Source organism: Marmota flaviventris, chromosome 14, assembly GCF_047511675.1.
Source record: "Marmota flaviventris isolate mMarFla1 chromosome 14, mMarFla1.hap1, whole genome shotgun sequence".
NCBI classification, from domain to species: domain Eukaryota; kingdom Metazoa; phylum Chordata; class Mammalia; order Rodentia; family Sciuridae; genus Marmota; species Marmota flaviventris.
The window spans coordinates 28,925,001-28,945,346 of NC_092511.1; the positions used below are offsets into that span (position 1 = coordinate 28,925,001).

Genomic DNA, 20,346 nt, shown 5'->3' on the forward strand with positions numbered 1-20,346 from the left:
TCATGTCAGGAGGGGCATATGTTAGGTTGTTCCACCTTGTGTGATACTAGATTGAATGATTTGGTTACTGTAGTTACCACAGATCTCTCCATTGTAAAAGGACATTTTCCTCTTTGTAATATATCATCTGTGGGATAACACTTAAACCCTTTTGAATATTCTGTTTCCCAACATCTTTTCACCCAATTGTTTTAGCATCCATTGATGAACTTTGCCTTAATCAAATACTGCACTGGGAGTTGAACACATATTAAGCATTTTTATGAATACTTTTAAAAATAGGTATAAACCATGATATAAGTATTTTCTCTTACTCTGCTTAGCCAAAATTTGGCTAGTTTTGTTGTTGTTGTTGTTTGTTTGTTTGTTTGTTTCCTGGTACTGGGGATTGAACCCAGAGGTGCTTTATCACTGAGCTACATCATCAACAACCCCCACACACTTTTTTTTAAATTTTGAAACAAGGTGTCACTAAGTTGCTTAGGGCCTCATAAAATTGCTATGGCTAGCTTGATCCTCCTGCCTCAGCCTCCCAAGCCACTGGGATTACTTGATTCACTTTTAAAAGTTGTAAAATTGCATGACAGCTTTAGAATGACACTTGATTGCTCTGAAGACTCAATTAACCCTCAAGGTCTTCCAAGATGCAATTCAAATTATCTTCCAGCATTTTCTACAAAATTAGGACAGTGAACTAGCACACCCAACATTCCTCAAATACATCTTTTCCAGAACTCATGCCATGCCTCTATCCCAGACTGTGCAGGTGAGCTCTCTCCTCTTTCAAATACTTCACATGCTTGGAGGTCTCATTGGCATGTTATTTCTAAGCCCTGAGGTTGGTTGAAAGCTCCCCCCTTCTATTCTTAACTACTGCTCTTCAGCTAGCACAGTTATCTTTTCTTCAAAGCATTTGTTATAACAGACATAATAAATACTTAAGATAAATAGAAAATGTGTAGTGGACTCAACAGTCAGTTTCAGAGAAAGAATTACAATTATCTCTGAAGTCCTCCTTTCCACTCACATTATCTCCCTCCCTTCTGAGATAACCACTATCCAGAATCTAATATTTCTCATTCCCTTCCTTCCCTTTGTTTTATTACATTTCTTGGGAATCCTAAAAAAATATTTAGTATTGCATGATTTATAATAGTATGTAAATGGAGTTTGCTGTGTATATTTTCTGAAATCTATTTTGCTCTCCTAACCTTACATTCCTGAGAGATATATTGTATTGGTATTCATTTCATTGTAATGCATTCATTTTTAATGCACTCCAATATGTGAATTTTTTATAATTTTTTTTCTTTTAATACTAGGGATTGAAGACAGGGCCACTCTACCACTAAGCTACACACCCAGTCACACACCCAGTCCTTTTTTTTTTTTTTTTTTCTTTCTTTTTTTAAGACAGGTCTCCCTAAGTTGCTTAGGGCCTCAATAAGTTGCCCAGGTTGGCCTTGTACTTTTGCTCCTCCTGCCTCAGCCTCCTGAGTCACTGGGATTACAAGTGTGCACCACCACACCCAACTGTAAACATAATTGTCTTCTTCATTCTTCTTTTGATGAGCATTATGGTTGTTTCCAGTTCTTTTGACTCCTTTATAAACAGGGTTTTTATAAACATTCTTGTAAGCATGTATATAGGAATGGAGCTGATTTCTTTGAAGGTAAATATAGCTTCAAATTTATTAGATAATGTCAAATTGATTTCCAAAGTGATGGTATATCATTTGACTTTTTATAGATACCATATTTCCTCAACTGGCTTGTAAGCTATTCAAGGCAAGGAAAGATTTTTTTTTTTTTTTTTGAGGGAAGGAGCATCTAGAAACATTAATCTTTTAATAACCATATTAATTGGTCCATTCACTAATTGGTATAAAAAGAAAATATTTTCTCTTACAGAATAAAGAGATAAGATAGGAATAAACAAGTGTAAAAATGTTTTTGAAGTTTTTTTTTTTTTTTTTAAAGAAAAATCTGGGTGTGGTGACTCACACCAGTAATCCCAGCAACTTTGGAGGCTAAGGCAAGAAGATCACAAGTTTGAGGCCAGCCTCAGCAACTCTGTGAGACCCTCAGCAAGTTAGTGAGAAATAAAATAAAATACAAAGGGCTGGGGATGTAGCTCAGTGCTAAAGTGCCCCTGGGTTCAATTCCCAGTACCAAAAAAAGAAAAAGAAAACCTGCATTCAAAAGCAGTAAAAAAAATTAAGGAAAGAAAAATTAAAATAAACAGTAAATATCCATCAATATCCCCTAGTAGATTTTAGATAATTAAAAGAAAAACACACACCAGAAGCTGAATATTTTTTCAGAGGGCCCTAATATGTGTTTCTTTTTTTCTCTGAGACATCCTTCCACTTGGCCAAGGTCTTCAGTATTTCAGACGTGTCAGATCGTTTCTGAGGTTCCTTTGAGAGTAATTTCTGTAGAAGACTTTTCTGTAATAATAGTAAGAGTTAATACTAAGAAAAAAAACATTGGAATAAATAGAATTCTGATTAGTGTCAAGCACTTACTTCTTTGCTGTCAAATACATCAGAGAAGATGCCATTTCTTAGATCTTCAAAAATCTGGTGGCAAAACATAAATACATATATACATATACATATATATGTATATATATTTACTTATTAGGAAATCATTTTCTTGGGAGGAAAAATAAACAGGATGCACTAAAGGCTGAGATTACCCTAAATCCAGGATAGTTCCAGATCTTTGGAAAAGTCTCTATAGCCAGGAAGCAAATAGAACTCTCTTCCCCATACCCTATCCCAATCTAGTAACCATCCTTAGCATTCTATGTTTGGAAGCATTAGGTGCATTACATTCACACCTCCCTTCATCCTTGCTGGAACTCTATGTGACAGGTACTTTCAATGTCCCCTTTTACAGAGGAGAAGGCTGTGGCTGCAAGGCAAGTCCCATTCCTGAGCTTGAGACTAGGATATGCAGTTGTCTACTGCTCAATTCAGTGATTCCCTGCTGTCCACACAAGAAAGTCCATATTCTTTCATTGATTTAGTCACAACTTGTCTCTCCAGCCCCAACAACCACAACTCCTTGTTGCTTACATACTCCAGTAAAACTGCACTGCCTGCTGTTCTCAAATACACTGCACATTTCTATCTCCATGCTGGGACTGCCTACTTTCTATTTTGGACTATTAGAAACAACCAACCCTTCTGGGTCCAGCTTACATACCTCCAATGAAATCTTAACTGCTACAGATAGAAAGATCTCCCTCCTAGTTGTTTCCACAGACTTCTCCTAAAACAACTACATTGTTCTCTTGTATTCTCTTTCTTCTTAGGAAATTAACTTCCAGAGAATAGGCTTGCTCATTTTTATAACCCTCATGACACTTAGCACAGTGTCTGCCTTCAAGAAGGCACTGATGAAATTTTGCTGACTGGCTCCAGTTCGAGTCTCATGAGATGTAAACACCTTCCAAAGGTCAAAGGTTTTGGTCTATAACAAAAATGGTTGTCAAAACTTGCAAGAGAAAATACATATTTTACTTACAATCATACACTAATACGTTCGAGACCACCCTCACATGAGGACAATACCTATTTGCAGCAGTGCAGCAAAGATGACAGCCAATCATTTGTGTTGTTTAACTTTTTCTTTGAGATTATTTACCTTGACTGTTTCCGAAATTGTGGGACATATGTAAAGAAGTTCAGCAAGAATTAGCCCCAAAGCAAAGATGTCTACTTCCTTTCCGTATTCTTCTGAAGAAATCTGAAGAGACCAAAAATATATTTGCTTCATTACTCACCTGATATAAATATATCTTCTGATGCCAAAAAAACTATTGACCACAATTTTTATATCACACAACAAAGTCTGTTTATTAACATAGCAGGATTTGTGAGTGTGACTGCCAAGGGTTTAACTTTTTACCATTGAATAGCAGAACAACCTGTATAAATTAACTACTCCCATAGGAATAATCTCAACTGTAAAATGGGGCCAATAAATAATACTGACCTCAGTTTCGAGTGTGGAGTTAAATCAGATATAGCAGGTAAAGCAATTAAAATAGTGCGTAATAAGTGATTTGCATGCAAATATTCATAGCATATTTATTACTTTTTTAATTTTTAAAAAATTTTTTAGTTGTTGATGACCTTTATTTTATTTATTTTTAAATATTTTTTAGTTATACATGGACACAATATCTTTATTTTGTTTATTTATTTTTATGTGGTGCTGAGGGTCGAACCCAGGGTCTCACACGAGAGAGGCAAGCACTCTACCGCTGGGCCAGATTCAGCCCCAACCTTTATTTATTTATATGTGGTGCTGAGAATCGAACCCAGGGCCTCACACATGCCAGGCAAGTGCTCTCTCACTGAGCCACAGCCCAGGCCCACATAGCATATTTATTTATAATATTCTATAATTAGAAATGATATAAATATCCATCAAAGGAGAAACATGTTACAGATACAACAGAATACTACTCAGCAATAAAAAGGAATTAGCTACTGGTACAAATAACAACTAAAGTTTCTCCAATACCTATTACCTTGAATGAAGAAATTAAGTACAAAAAAGTTTGTATTATGTGATTCCACTCATATGAAGTTCAAAAACAGGAAAACCTAAAATACAATCACAGAAATGAAAGCACTGGTTGCCTATGGGCAATAAGGAGGAAGGACTGACTGGACAGGGGCCTGAGGGAATTTTCTTGGGTAGGAAGAATGTCCTACATCTTCATGGGCTTATAGGTTACATAGGAGTATGCATTTGTCAAAACTAATACAGGTACAATTAAGATATGTGCATTTTATGGTAGATAAATTGTTCTCAATGAAATGTACTTAAATTTAAAAATTACCTAAGAAAAATAAAAGCACAATGATGAATGCCTTTTTAATATTCTGAGGGTGACAATGTAGGATGCAGGAGATAGTTAATAAAGCCATTAGCTTCCTATTGTGTTCTAATTTCACAGTGAGTGCTCTCTCCATTCTATATTATCAAGCTATCAGCTAGTTCAGTAGACTTATTCTTTTTTATTATTATTATTTTTAGTTGTTGATGAATGTTTATTTTATTTATATATATTTGTCATGCTGAGAAATCAAACCCAGTTCCTCACACATGCGAGGCAAGTGCTCTACCACTGAGCCACAACCCCAGCCCTCAGTAGACTTATTCTTCAATGACAGAATAGTATGAGTATTTTGAAAGATAAATCAGTAAAAATCATCTTAAAAGAGCATTTAAAAACCAAAATGAACAATAAGATGAAGAATCTAAAAGACAAAAATACATAAGAAGTAATCAACCAAACTAAAAAAGTATTAGTATAAGAAGTCTATATGTGAAATACAATATTCAGGGAGGGATGTGCCTGTAGCTCAGTTGGTAAAGTGCTTGCCTGGCATGTGTGATATACTGGATTTGATCCTCAGCACCACATAAAAATAAATAAATGTATCCATCTACAACTAAAAAAACTTTTTTTTTGAAGATACGATATTCAAATACCAATAGCTGTACAACCATATTAATAAGCAGCATTAATCACAATAGCTTCCAAAAGATGGAAGCAACCCAGGTGCACATTGAAGGGTAGGTACATGGATAAACAAAGTGCAGTGGCCATATAATGGAATATTCTTCAGCCTTAAAAAGAAAGGAAATTTTGGCACATGCTACAATCTGGGTAAGCCTTGAGGACATTAGACATAGTGAAATAAATCATAAAAGGACAAATACTACATGGCTCCATTTATATGTAATATGTAGACAAATCAAATTTGTAGACACAGAAAGTAGAAAGATGGTTGTCAAGGTTTGGAGGGAAGGGGAAAAGAAACTTAACTAAGGGGTACAGAATTTCTGCAAAATGTAGAGTTCTATAGATTTATGGTGGTGATGGTTACATAACAACATGAATGTACTTGAGGCCACCATTAAAAATGGTTCTCGGGGCTGGGGATATAGCTCAGTTGATAGAGTGCTTGCCTCGCATTGCACAAGGGCCTGGGTTCAATTCTTAGCACCACAAAAAAAAAAAAAAAAAAGGTTCTTGAGATGGTGATTTTTCTGTTATGTGTATTTTACTACAATAAAAAAGAAAGAAATATATTTTTAAGATCAATGCCCTCACTAACAACCAAATTTATATAAGTAATCCCATTTTAATAGCAAAACAAATATGTTTCAGGGAAAGGCTTTAAGAAGTATGAATAACCTTCATTTACAAGTGTTTTCACTTCATTGAATAATATAAAACTGACCTTAAGGTAGAATGTACTAGTGCTCTCAACTGTGTACTGGCTTCCCAGGGAGAGGATTCCACATCCTACCCCCACTGTCCCAAACTGAGCCAAGCAATCTATTCTGGGCAACAAAGTGTGGCATGTATGTGCCACTGATGAACAGAACTTGTAAAAGCCACCACAAGGTTCCACTATTGCTTTCTGTTACAAAGGCAGTGAGACCCAGATTGATTCTACCTTCAGCCTAAAGGAAACAGGGGAGCAAAACTGCCAGCGTTGCTGGCCTAGCACATGAGAGAGAAATAAACTCTAGGTGTTTTGTGTGTCATCAGAAATCCAGGGTCTATTTGTTACTGTAGATAGCCTGGCAAAAGCTAATTGATGGAGGACTTGAACAAGCGCCAAGACGTACCAATCTCCTCGAGACAAAAAGGTCAGTTCTCAACCAAATCTTTCAATGTAATGCAACAGCTATCAAAACCCCCAAAACCAGTCATAGAACACGACGCTCTGCTGCTGGAGCTCACTCGGAATTACAAATCTGAACCACTAAGGATGGTTTAAAACTGAAAAATTATGAGCAGGGAGGTCTTATTGTTCAAATACAAAAGTCTATTTTATAATGCCTCAATAATTAAAACAGAATAATGTTAAAGAGAAAAAAAAAATGGAACAGAGTCCAAAAATAGATTCACAAGTGTGTAGGAATTTTACATATGATGAAACAGCACTTTTTAAATTGTGATAAAGTCTAACATAACATAAAATTTACCTATTTTAACCATTTTTATGTGAACAATGAGTGGCATTAAGCACCTTTACAATGTTGCATAACCATCACCACCATTTATTTATGGAACTTTTCATCCTCCCAAACAGAAATGATAACTACTAAGTAATTACCTTCCTATTCCTCCCTCCTTCCATGACCATGAATTTTCCCTATAGTATTTTAAATCATAAACTATTTCTCCATCTACATGATGATGGAGAAATTGCATGTTCATGTGGGGAAAATCAAGTTAGATTCCTTCCACATACACAAAAATTAATTCAAGTTAAAGCAAATTATTAGCAAAAAGTCAAAATATTTTAAACTCTCGTGATGTAATAAATGGCCTATAAAATAAAAATGACAAATCCAGGAATGATAAAGAAAATACTGATAAATATGATAACTTAAAAACTCTGTACCACAAAAGGCATGATAAACAAAGTAACAAGGAGAAAAGACTTTAATATAGGTTACAGATACAAGATCAATACCCAAAATATGTAGATTCCTTACACATACATTAGAAAAAAGACAACCTAACTGTGAAAAATGGGGAAAAGTATGAATAGAGAATTTACAGGGAAAAAACATAAGTAAATTTATAAAAAGATAGCATAGCTTACTAAAAAATCTAGAAAAAATGCAAACAAAAATAGCAAGGCATCTTCATTCATCACACTGGTCATACTGAAGACTGATAGTACACCAGTTTGATCAAGAGTATGAGAAAACAGCATTCTCATTTTTATTGGAAGATTATTGTTAGACCCCCACTTTTATTCTCTGTTTTCTTTTTTTTTTTTTTTTGGTATCAGAGATTGAACCCAGAAGTCTTCACCACTGAGCTACATCCCAGTCCTTTTTATTTTTTATTTTGAGACAGGGTCTTACTAAGTTGTTGAGGCTGTCTTCAAACTTGCAATTTTCCTGCCTCAGACTGCAGAGTTGCTGGGAGGGTACACCACCACACCTGACTAGACTCTCTTATTTAACAACAACTGGGCAGAATTTATCATGTGTGAAATGCACTTATCATTCTATTCAGTCATTTGACTTTGAGGAATCTACCAGATTATCATAGAAATACAGGTGGCCCTCTATCAATGGCTTCCATAACTGACAATTCAACCAACTGCAGATTAATCTTGAAAAAACTCTGCATCTGTATTGAACATGTAAAGACTTTTTTTCCTATTGTTTAAGCATTATTCCTTGAGCAATGTACAATATAATAGTTTTGTATGTGGCATTTTCATTGGGTATCATCAGTAATGTAGAAATGATTTAAAATACATGGGAGGATGCATATGTAGTATTTGCTGTATGCAAATACTGTACCATTTCATAGAAGGGCTTAACATCCATGGATTTGGAATCTGTGGGGTAGGAGGAGGTGTCCCAGAACCTAAACCCACAGTTGAGGGGAGTATTTTTCTAATTCCTGATTGTCACATGTCCTGAGCTGCTTTACTCCATCACACCCTTCTGCCCTGATGTTCTATCTCATCTCCAACACAGAGCAATGGAGTCGGCCATCTATACCTGAGATCTCTGAAACCATAAGCAATAAATAAACTTTTCCTCTTCTAAATTTTGTTCGTCAGGTCTTTTTATCATAGCAGGAAAAAAACTGACTGATACAAAGGGAATTTTCAACTCTTATTCTATATACTTCTCTAATGCTTTAATTTTATGAGAAGGGTCTAATATTTTTATAATTTTAAAAAATTAAAGAAGCAACATATATAAGAGCAGAGAGGAAAGGGAACTTACCTGTTCTGGGCTCATATATCGCCACGTTCCCTTTTTTCTTGTTCGCAGTTCATCATTCTTCAGGGTTGTTACAAGTCCAAAGTCTCCAATCTTTATTTGTTTTTCACCTACTAAAAATATATTACTTGGCTATGGGAAAAAAACATACAAATTTTAGTTTATATGTACCAATTTGACAAAGTAATACCACATGTCCAAATTATCTTAGCAAAGGCTACTTCTGTATTTACTTTTATGGCATTTACCCTTATCCAGGTAGTCAAAATCAGAGAATTTAATATCACAGTCTCTACAATGCCAGTTGAAAGAAAGACTTTTTAGCCAACAGCAGAGGTAGCTTGGGGTATAGGCACTTCCAAGTATCTCAACAGCTTTGTCAGTGAAAAGTAGACTCATTCTGAAGGGATCCAGGGATGGATCCTGGTCTACAGGGTAGACATGACCTGAAGGTTTGCTTTAATATATTCTAATACACTGATATACTGATTATGTGGCTCAAAGAGTGAGAGAGTTCCGCATCCCAGGATGGAGTTAGACATCTACCAGAGGAAATATCACAAATATGAGTTCAGGATCAGATGAGGATTGAAGCAAACACCCTTAAGACCCCATCCAATTTTGAGATTCTCTAAATGGATCCATTCCTACTAATGCTCCAGAATGTCCTGTGCAGAACTTCTCCAAGGAGCTTCCTTTATGTCAACTTTTCCAGGGCTCTATCAACTTCTTACAAACACATGCCCTTCATGTTGAAAGAATTCTAAGCTACCTGGGAGCTGACAACTAGCACAAATTATTTTTCCTAAGTAATCCTTTAAGCCAATTAAAAAAAAAAACAAAACAAAGAAGTACAGAATGAAGAGTGACCAGCCCCATTACACAATTTTGTAGAAGGTATTGACCAATATCCCACAGACCATGAAAACAGGAAGGTTGTTGATGTGGAAATTAATATTTTGCTATTCGGGCAAAGGCTAGACTTTAAACACAATGTTGGGCTCTACACACACATACCTTGTGGAGTAACATTTATGACAGAGCCTAGTAAAAGAACTGAGAAGGAAAAGACTAGGGAAGGATACAAGGAGCTTCTGAAAAGCCAGCCTGACAGGCCCTGGGCAGAAATTAGCAATCAGATTAGAATTCAATTAACAGATAAACAATTGCTTAACGGCTTACTTAACTGTATGACTGATCCCAAACCAATACAGTCAATTTCTTCTTTTGAACATGGTCCATCTAATGTTCTAACTTCTGAAATCACTCTTAGATAGCGTTAACGTTAACTATTAGAACCAGGTGGGCTCACACGTCAAAGTATCAGACATCCAGCCCCAGGGAAGACCCAAGCAGTATTCTATGAGGGGCCACTGAATCCTAGCTAGGTCAAGCCAACATCTCTACACATGGGCACTTATTTTCCTCAGAAACTGCTTTGTTCCTTTCCTTTTCCTGGCTGCGTTAGACAGGCAGAGTAAGCAGACAACCAAGATCCACATGGATGAGGGACTTCTGGCACAGTGATCAGGGAAGGCTGAGTAAAGGAGTTGGGACTAAAGGAAATAGGCAGAAGAGTGTCTGTGAGACAAGAACATGAGCAAAGGCTCAGAGGTAGGATTTAGCCTAGATCATTTGTGAGGAAGGGGAAAAGAGTATGGAGGAGAGACTGAAAGGCTGCCTCTTTGTCTTTCATTTTGATGAGAAAGAAACATGGGAACATTGCTTGTTCAGACCATAAAAACCAAAGGAAAACAAAAATATTATGAATGATACATGCTCCAAGTTTTGGATTACTGCAGTTTACCAATCCTGGGCCAAACTTCAAGGCCTAACCAAAAAAAATACTAGACTCTAGACCCAGCAACACTTACCCACTCTCCTCGGGGTAAGGACTAAGGGAATAGGGAACCATGACATTTGAACAAGCCTGAGTAGTAGCAGCCACAATTATTTGTACAGAAATGTTCAGTTTAGGAAAGTTAGTCTTTCAACTGGGGTCTGACTATCAGCCAAATAGGACTGGATGTGAATGAGCAGTCTTATTTGGCTGATAGTCAGACTGTCCCCAGTTCACCAGCCCCGGAGATCTTCTGAGTATCTGCACAGAATGGTAACTGAGGCATGCTCTAGACCCCTTCTAACCTCAAAGGATCAGAGACAGTATTTTGCCATGGCTATTGATCAATCATAATTCTAAAACCAGAGAAGATAAAATTTTCAATTACTAAGTTACAGTCATCAACTTATGAAGTACATTTCCCACTTACTTTGAGGTCTCTATGAATTAAATCTTTTGAGTGTATATAATGCACTCCTTCTGCTATCTGTTCAAATAATTCCAAAGCCAAAGCTTTGTCTGGTACGTTTTGTCTTCTATTTTCAATCCATTCATCCAATGTCCCTTTATCACACAATTCCATTTGGATAAAAAGGCACTTGGTCTTTATTCTGGATATAAAATTCACAGAATGTTAAAAGCAATAAAAATAAATTTTTAAAAATATTTTTAATTATAGCTTCTTATGTACACCCAAACATACCTCAAAACAGAAATCTAAATATAATAAATTTAAATCAAAATATCATAAGCCATTTTCTATTTAAATCACAGGTTTCCAAGTATCTAGATTTTTGTTTTGCTCATTTACAAAATACAAGCCAGCTCATTATTTAAAGCTAAAGACCCTTGATCATTTTTGCTAATAGACAGGAACAAGACCATTAATGGTAGAAAGCCAGATTCCATTATTATATAATTTTGAAACATGTTAATTCACATCAATCAACTGAGCATCTACTTTGTGAAAGGCACAAAACAGGCACCTAGAAATGAGAAAATGAATAGGCACTATCCTTATCATTATAGGAACTGTAGCCTAATAGGAGAGAGGTTGAGGAAAAACAAACCTAACACAACTATATAGGGCAAAAACTCTAGGATAAGTGGCAATAAATTGCTTACTATGAGATAAAAGTTAGAGGACTGATTTATTTTATTTTTATTCTTTGGTACTGGCCACCGAACCCAGAGGTGCTTAACCACTGAGCCACAACTCCAGCCCTTTTTATTTTTTATTTTGAAACAGGGTCTCACTAAGTTTCTTAGGACCTTGCTGAGTCCTAAGGTGGGGGCAGAGCTATATATTAAACAGTGGAGTTAAGAAAGCTAAATCTGAAATTTTGAAAACAGCTGAGGACATAAAAGAAGGTATTAATTAATTAACTGTAGTAGGGGGGATTGAAATCACAGGCTCTTTACCACTGAGTTACATCCCCAGCCTTTTTTATTTTTTATTTTGAAGCAGGGTCTTGCTCAGTTGCTAAGGCTGGCTTTAAATTTGCAGTCTTCCTGCCTCAGTCTCCTGAGTTACTGGGGTTACAGGAATGCCACACCACACCCAGCTAAAAGAAGGTTTTTATTTTTAAAAAATGTTTTATTATTATTAGAGCTTTATAGTTATACATACTAGTTGGGCTCATGGAAATTGATTTTAGTTCATGATCCTTCCTCTTCCTTCCCCCTTTTCCTTCTCTTCCTCCCTCCCCTCTCCCGTTCTTCTTCTTCTACTCTACCAGACTTAACAGAAGGCTTTTAAAAGCAACTTGGAGCAAGGCTAGGAGGAGCACAACAGCATCTGTCAGAACTGGTTGTGATTATTAATTGTGATGATTGACGGTCTCTTTCCATCCATGAAAGGAAATGACGGTTTCCTTCCACCTTGTTACAGCTATGAGAACTTCTTTTTACCTACATTGCGCTGCTTTCAGGATCCTCATAAAAATCGACTCCTTCCCAACAACTGCAGTAATGAACAATGTTGGGATGTTTAAATGTGGCCAGTGCTTGTACTTCACGCTCTACCTTCCTGTTAAAAGGAACAGGAACACAAATGTGTCAGTATACATCCCTGATAAATACAAAACATTCAAATAGCAGAAAACAACTGTCCACACAGTTAATAAACAGTCATTGTGGTTCCTACATCAAGATTTAGAATGGGATCCAGGAGGAAAAATTGAATATATAGGGGAAAAAAAAACAGTATTTCTCACTCTCAACCTAAAAGAAAAAGCAGTGAGTTAAGTGCTTCAATTTAAAAGTCATTTGCAGTTAGTTTTTGAAATGCTAGTGACACAACATGATAATTAAATCATATACCATGTTTTGTTTGGACAAAATCTTGGGATTTCACAAGCAAACCCGATTTGGACAATAAGGGTAGGTAACCCAAGCAACACGCAAAACCTCATTCAGAATTTTCTTTTTCTTTTTTTAAAATTTTTTTTAGTTAGAGTTGGACACGATGTCTTTATTTTATTTATTTATTTTTATGCAGTGCTGAGGATTGAACCCAGCTTCTTGCACATGCTAAGTGAGCCCTCTTCTGCTGAGCCACAACCCCAGCCCCTTATTCAGAATTTTCAAAGTGTGACAAAAACATACCAAAGTGTTAATTTATGCAGAGAAGCAGACACTTCACTACATACTACAGAAGCTTTATATGGGTTTTAGCAAAAGCTCTGACATATCCATGCTAAATAGAGTGAAAAGAATTGAGTTTCCAAAGATGTGGGATACATAAGCATTTTATAATTTCATTTTTAAGAAGTTCTATGTGACATAAAATTTGTAAAACTAAAGAAAAAATTACTGATGCTTCAACAATCTCCCCCAAATCAGTTATTATTTAAGATTATTTCTGATAGTGTCTGTTCACATACATGTTTGTATATTTGTAATTATACTATATAATTTTATCTTTTTTTCATGTGATATGCTATCTTTACAGTTTTCCTTGTAACAAAATTTGTATAAGGCTGGGGTTATGGCTCAGCAGTAGAGTGCTTGCCTAGCACATGTGAGGCCCTGGGTTCGATCCTCAGCACCACATAAAAATAAATAAATAAAGGTATTGTGTTCAACTACAATTAAAAAATAAACAAATACTTTTTAAAAAGCTTGTGTAAGCATCATTTATAAAGTTGCTTTTTTTCCCCTCAGTACTAAGGATTGAACTCAGGGGTGCTTTGCCACTAACTTATATCCTCAGCCCTTTTTACTTTTTATTTTGAAACAGGATCTCACAGAGTTGCCCAGACCGGTCTAAAACTTGTGATCCTCCTGTCTCAGCTTCCTAGTAATTGGAATTACAGGTATGTACAATGGCACCTGGCTTCAAATATAAAGTTTTTGATATAAAATTTTAGAAACACAAAAAAATAGAGCAAAAAGTATAACAAACACCTGCCAAGTCATCACTCAAATGAAACAGTTATCAACTCTTGGCTGATCTCATTTCGTTTGTTCTCTTACCCACTTCCTCCTCCTCCCCTGGAGTATTGTGAAGCTATTTCCAGCATCATATCATTTCATGAGTAAATATTGCAGTCTATGTCCCTCATTTTCAATGGCTGCAAAACAGCCATTGCTTAAGGGAGAAAACAAAACCGATTTAACCATTTCTTTTTTTAAAATATTTTTTATAGTTGTAGATGGACCAGAATGCCTTTATTTTATTTGTTTATTTTTATGTGGTGCTGAGGATCCAACCCAGTGCCTCACATATGCTAGGCAAGCGCTAACCATTTCTTTATTGCTGCATATTTTTGTTTGTTCTAATTTTCCACTGTTAATGGACTGTGACTGATATCTCCTTGCATATAGCCACAATTTGGATAATACTATTAGAAGAAGTTGCAAAAAAGGAAATTGTTGGGTCAAAGCACATAAACATTTTCATGGCTCTAGATTAATATTTCCGAGTATGTTTTGAACATGTTGAAAATTCATAAAGCACTGGAAATACCTAAGTTTTTCAATCCTTATCAACATTATCACAATTTTTAAAAATAGCTATCTAACAGAAGGAAAATACTACTTCATTCCTATGTAGTAATACAGGAAGGGAAAAACCTTGTTTTGATGCTGAATAGGTCTGAGAGAGAAGTAGGTTTGTTTGGGGTGAAAAGCATCTAGGATTCCATGTCTGTTTCTCCTATGCTCATGTCATTTTCCTTAGCCCAGAACTTTTTTCCACCTCCTTTCCCTGTCCTTGAGAGATCAGTGTGGCCAAATTACTCAAAGTCACAATAGCCAGAGAACAACTACCAAGACTGGTGAACCGGAGAACATGGGATTTAAGACCTCTTTTGGATTGTGAGCATACCTCAGTTGATGGATGCTTGCCTACCATGTGCAAAGCCCTGAGTTCAATCCCCAGCACCACAAAAAATAAAATAACAACAACAACAAAATCTCTTTCCCATGTGTTTTCCTTCCTGAACTATTTAGTGAGGGAGGGGGCAGATTATACATATAAACAAACACAGGAAGCAATGGTTCATTCCAGAAGATGAGTTCTAAATCTCTACCTCGTTACACAGTAGATAGTGTCCAATGATTATCCAAATTCCTTCCCTTCCCATACACATACCTGGAATTAAGAGGTAGTCTATTTATGCTCTCTGGAAGCTGAGCTGGTGGTTAGTGACTTATTTAACCAATATATTGTGGTGGAAATGATACTCTGGAACTTTTAAGACTACTTCAAAAGAAGGCTTACCACCTCCTCCTGATTACTTGGACAACTCCTTCTGCAACAATTCTTCTTGAAACCCAGCCTCTCAGTTGTGAGAAACCCAGGTCACTCAAGGAAGCTATGTGAAGGTGCTATGACTGACAGTCCCAGCTGAATATCCAGCCCACAGTTAGCCTCACCTGCTGTCCATCTCAGACGTCCAGCCTGATCAAGCTTTTAAATAACTCCCAACTGAGAATGTTGGAGAATCCGACAGACATTGCCCCACTGAGAACTATCAACACACAGTACCATGACAGGAAACAGTAATTTTTTTTTTTTTACTGTTTTGCATTTTGGAGCAGTATACTATGCAATAATAGATAACCAGAATAAGTATCAACAAGCTTTAACCTCAGATAAATTAGTTCACATCTTTGGACTTTAGATTCCTCATCTATAAAGTAAGGAAATGAGACTAGAAAACCTCAAAGATCACCTTAAAACAAATGATTCTATAGCATCAGTTTTCAAGACTGCCTGAAAAGAGTGATCAGTGGATAACCCCCCTTTTAACTAAAATAACCACAGTAAAATGAGATGATTTCAGATTAAGCCAAGCTCTAGGTAGAATAAATATTTAAGGAGGACCAGAAAGAAGTAAATGATATGCTAACAAAAAAAGAGAAACATAAAAAAAAAAAAAAACAGTGCAGGTTCAACAAGCATCTCATTTAAAAAAATAAAACATTTACTACTTACTTGTTATTATACTTGACACGTTTAACAACATAAATATTTCCATCTATTCTGTGTTTTGCTTTGAAAACTTGGCCATATCCACCTTTGCCAATTCGTTCTATATCTTTAAAATCCTTGGCAAACCTTAGAGATAAATACGATTGTTATTCTGAGATTTGGTATTTGCTCCCTTCCCCCACCTCCCTTCACAGTGAACAGGGCTGAATTGTCAACATGATTCTCCCCTTCTGGTTATTAAAAGTCTAGTCTGCAGACTCTTCATTCACAAAGGGTGGTCCCTTCTGCTCCTCCTCCTTCCATAGAGAATCCAACCCCTCGCCCCTAGGGGTCACGGTCAACTTCTAGCTGTACATAAGCCAAAGAATCCTTCCACAAGTATAAAACTTTAAGGAAGCATTCTGTTGTTGCTCCACAGCTTCTACACTGTTAGAGAAATGAGCAGATACTCTGAACCTGCCTTGATTTATAATAACCTATTTTTCTCCTCTCCCTCAAACCCCACGTACCATCACTGAGCCCTGCCAATTCTTTCTAATCATATTGCTGGAATCTACCCTACCCACTTTTCCACCTCCAGTGTCTTCATCCCAGGCCACGCGTCCATCCAGTGTACCTACTGGACATGCACTTCCTCTTCTGCCCCAGTCCAGTCCATGATCACACAGCAACCAGAATGCTGAAAACTCAATGTGATCATGTTTCCCTCCTGCTAAACCTCCTCTAGTCGATCTTTGCATTTGGCAAAAAACAGAAAGCCCTTAAAGGGCCCAGGGGGTGTCATAGGATCTTCCTCTCACTTCCTTCTCGGGTGTTACCCTATGGCACTCGGCCCTCCTCGCTATGCTCCCAGCACACAGCCTGTCTGCTTTTCAAATGCACATCACCTTTTCCACCTTCACCTTCTCACTCACTCTTCCTTCTACACCATCTCTTTGTGCTAACACATCCTCAGGTCTCCCCACAAATGTGACCTCAGGGAAATCTTGTCTCACCCTTAATACTAAATTCAAGGGTCCTGTTTCCACTTCTCACCATGCTATTTCTTTTGGAGCTTCGACCACATTTAGTAATTACTGATGTTTTTAGGTAAATACATATTTAATGTTGGTCATCCCCTCCAAACTGCATGAGAGGAGAAAATGGTTATATTTGGTCCTATAATAAACCCAATGCCCAGTATAGTGCCAGATATATATCAGGGGCTTAATAAATATGTATAGGTTCTTCGTTGCTGTTTTAAACTTGTATTCAATGCCCTACTTTTGCAAACAGACCTCTTTCATTTCAGATGCTTTTTTTTTTTTTAACCAGAGACACTTAACTGAGCCACATTCCCAGCCTGTTTTTTATATTTTATTTAGAGACAGGGTCTCGTTGAGTTGCTTAGGGCCTTGCTAAGTTGCTGAGCCTGGCTTTGAACTTGTGATTCTCCTGCCTCAGTCTCCCAAGCTGCTAGGATTGCAGACATGGGCCACCATGCCTGGCATTAGATGCTTAATTTAAACCCAAACATATCATCTACAATACAGGAACAACTTTTTTCAAGTGAAATCTGATATGAAACTAGAGAACAGATAACAGAGCCAAATGGATCTATTCTGATTCCTACAGGCATACTTGTTGTTTAATCACACACAGGCTTACAGGATTTTTGCTTTCAATATCAATAACATCCATGGATATCAGAAAAACTCATGAGCATCACAGAGATCTATATTTACCACATTTCATTTAGATTTATCTAAACCTTACTTCTCCAGGAGACAATGATCCTTTGTAGGTCTGACTGGGCTACAACTATAAAACTGTTTGGGTGGGAGTATAACTTAATCTTATGACCGGCCCTTAAGAAACTTTTGTTGAATGAACAAATATATCTTTAAACAAATTCTATTGAAAAGTTCCCTCTTACCTGTGGTCCACAGTATACTGGTTTTCCTCTACGTTATAAGAGTCAAATTTAGCTGCCAAACTTCTAAAAATTAAGACAAGAATATAAAATTCAAATAAAATTCAAATATAACTTGTTTATAGCAGGTTTTATGTCTTGCACTAGGGTTTGAATAATTTGCATCAACTATTAGAAAAGCAGGGTAGCAAGTGTTAACCTTTTGCTTTATAAAACGATAGACTATGATTCTCTGCCCTCCAATAATTGTTCATCCCTTTCCTGACTCTCTTTTTCACTTTTATTGTTGGCATGCCACTTGCCTCTCCTTTTCTTTCTCCAGACTCAAAACTTCAGGAAGTATATCTCCTGGCACCTTCTCTGGCCATCTTTCCTCACTGGTGATAAGCCTTCTGTGATTGGAAATTCAGTCACCCGAAACTAGGCATATCCCAATTGCTTTCTTCCCCCTGGGCCCTCCAGTCTTCAGCTTCCTTAGCATTAGCAGTGGCATGATTCTCGTCTGCAGCCTGTCCAAAATGGAGCAATGTTCATATGCTTTCTCCTTTCCATCTTCTGCACCCTCCCACCTGGCTACTACATGCTATCTCCTCAAGTCAGGCTGACCCTTCCTTTACAAATTCTCCTGCCTCAATAACTATGGCCACAGGCCCAATGCAGTCTCATTTCTCTCCCTCCATTCACATGAGGAATCATCTTTTTTTCAACATGTCTATCTACTGTTGAGAATATTGGTGGGTCATTATGGCTCCATCTGTCCTCTCTCGTTTCTGACTATATTTACCTCTTTGCTATTCTCTTCAGTTAAAGAAAACAATTCACTATAACTTACATAATATTTGGTCTTTTTTACAACTCAAGTTATTACATTATCTTTACCCTACCTGTCTGTAAACTAATGCACTTCCCTTGAAAACACCTCTCTTAAGCCCAATTCTTCACAGCCTCATCCAAAATAATGCCATTAACTAATTAATCTAGCAATCACCATAGGGCTTTATGTCTACAGTACAGCATGTGTATATGTATTTATGCTATATATTATATATGTATATATACATACACACACATATATATATTCAAAGATTTCCCTACATATTAAAAATTATTTATAGATTTCAAGCTTTTACATCTTCTGAAACTCCACTCAAATAAACATGTATAATACTCTATGAATACTGAAGACAATAAATAAGACTGACAAACTAAATCTGAAATAAAACCTTAGTCCAAAATATGTTTGATGTGTAATAATACTCACATTTTTTTCTTCTTTTTATTACTACTGAGACCATTCTACAAAAAAAAAAAAGAAAGAAAGAAAGAGGGAAATACTTTAAGATGTTTCAGTTAGGATAACTTAAGATGATTAAGTCTTAAATCACCTTGGTTGGCTTCCCCCTTACGTTTTCCCCCCATGCTAGGGATTGAACCCAGATGTGCTCTACCACTGAGCTACATCCCCGGGTCCTTTATTTTTTAATTTTAAGACAGAGTCTCACTAAGTTAACAAAGTTGACCTTGTACTTAGTGATTCTCCTTCTTCAGCCTAAGTAACTAGGATTACAGGTGTGCATCACCACACCTGGCTTTCATCTTGTTTCTTTAAGTGTCTCCTTGACCACATTTCTAAGTCTATAAGATAAACAGCTTCACACATGTTCACACTCTTGTTAAGCCTTGGACCAAACTTAGTATTGCAAGACTTGAATTTTGTCACTCATTCAGGGATATAAATAGCATCCAATCATTCTTTAGATTTGCATTTTCCTGAAACCTAGTAAAATATAGCATCTTTTCACATTTGTTGCCCATTTGGGTGTCTCACCTCAAAAATATCTACTCAGACACTCTGTACATATTTCTCCTGAGTTGTTTGGTTTTTGTTATTGATTTGTATTTCCTCATAAAAATGATGCTTTTGTAAAAAATTATCTGATTTTTTTTAAGTTTAGTTCTGAGTTTTTTAAACAGAAGTAGAACTATATCAATGAGCCTTCATATATTGTCCAATTAATGGGAGGAAAAAAAATAAGATCACAGGAATGTTTAAAAACACAAGTTGAGTAGGAAGAATGGGAGTGAAATGTGAAAGAATTTTCCATGTGAGGAGTGAAGGTTAATAAAAAAAATAAAATATTTTGAAAAACAATATAAAATAATATATTTTTAAAAAATTTTAGTTGTAGATGGACACAATACCTTTATTTATCTTTATGTGGTGCTAAGAATTGAACCCAGTGCCTCACCCATGCTAGGTGAGTGCTCTACCACTGAGCCACAACTCAGCCCCAGTAATAAAATAATATTAAAATAATAATAAAAAAAGAATCAAAAGGCTGCTAAATAGTATTA

At 36.4% G+C, this 20,346-nt stretch overlaps 1 protein-coding gene across 2 annotated transcripts in view; it reads right to left on the minus strand.

Annotated features, from left to right (window-relative positions):
• Eif2ak2 (eukaryotic translation initiation factor 2 alpha kinase 2) overlaps positions 1 to 20,346 on the minus strand; it is a 36,600-nt gene that overhangs the window by 4,307 nt on the left and 11,947 nt on the right. Inside the window, exons 8-16 of one of the 2 annotated variants that reach the window (XM_027933412.3) lie at positions 19,253 to 19,287; positions 17,995 to 18,057; positions 16,083 to 16,205; positions 12,555 to 12,668; positions 11,070 to 11,250; positions 8,803 to 8,931; positions 3,655 to 3,756; positions 2,529 to 2,582; positions 2,303 to 2,450 (exon numbers count right to left, since the gene is read on the minus strand). In XM_027933412.3, the coding sequence (XP_027789213.1) occupies positions 2,331 to 2,450; positions 2,529 to 2,582; positions 3,655 to 3,756; positions 8,803 to 8,931; positions 11,070 to 11,250; positions 12,555 to 12,668; positions 16,083 to 16,205; positions 17,995 to 18,057; positions 19,253 to 19,287 (921 nt within the window). In that variant the 3' untranslated portion in view covers positions 2,303 to 2,330. Of the gene's footprint in view, positions 2,451 to 2,528; positions 2,583 to 3,654; positions 3,757 to 8,802; positions 8,932 to 11,069; positions 11,251 to 12,554; positions 12,669 to 16,082; positions 16,206 to 17,994; positions 18,058 to 19,252; positions 19,288 to 20,346 lie in introns of both variants that reach the window. The other variant, XM_027933411.3, reaches the window with a different exon arrangement.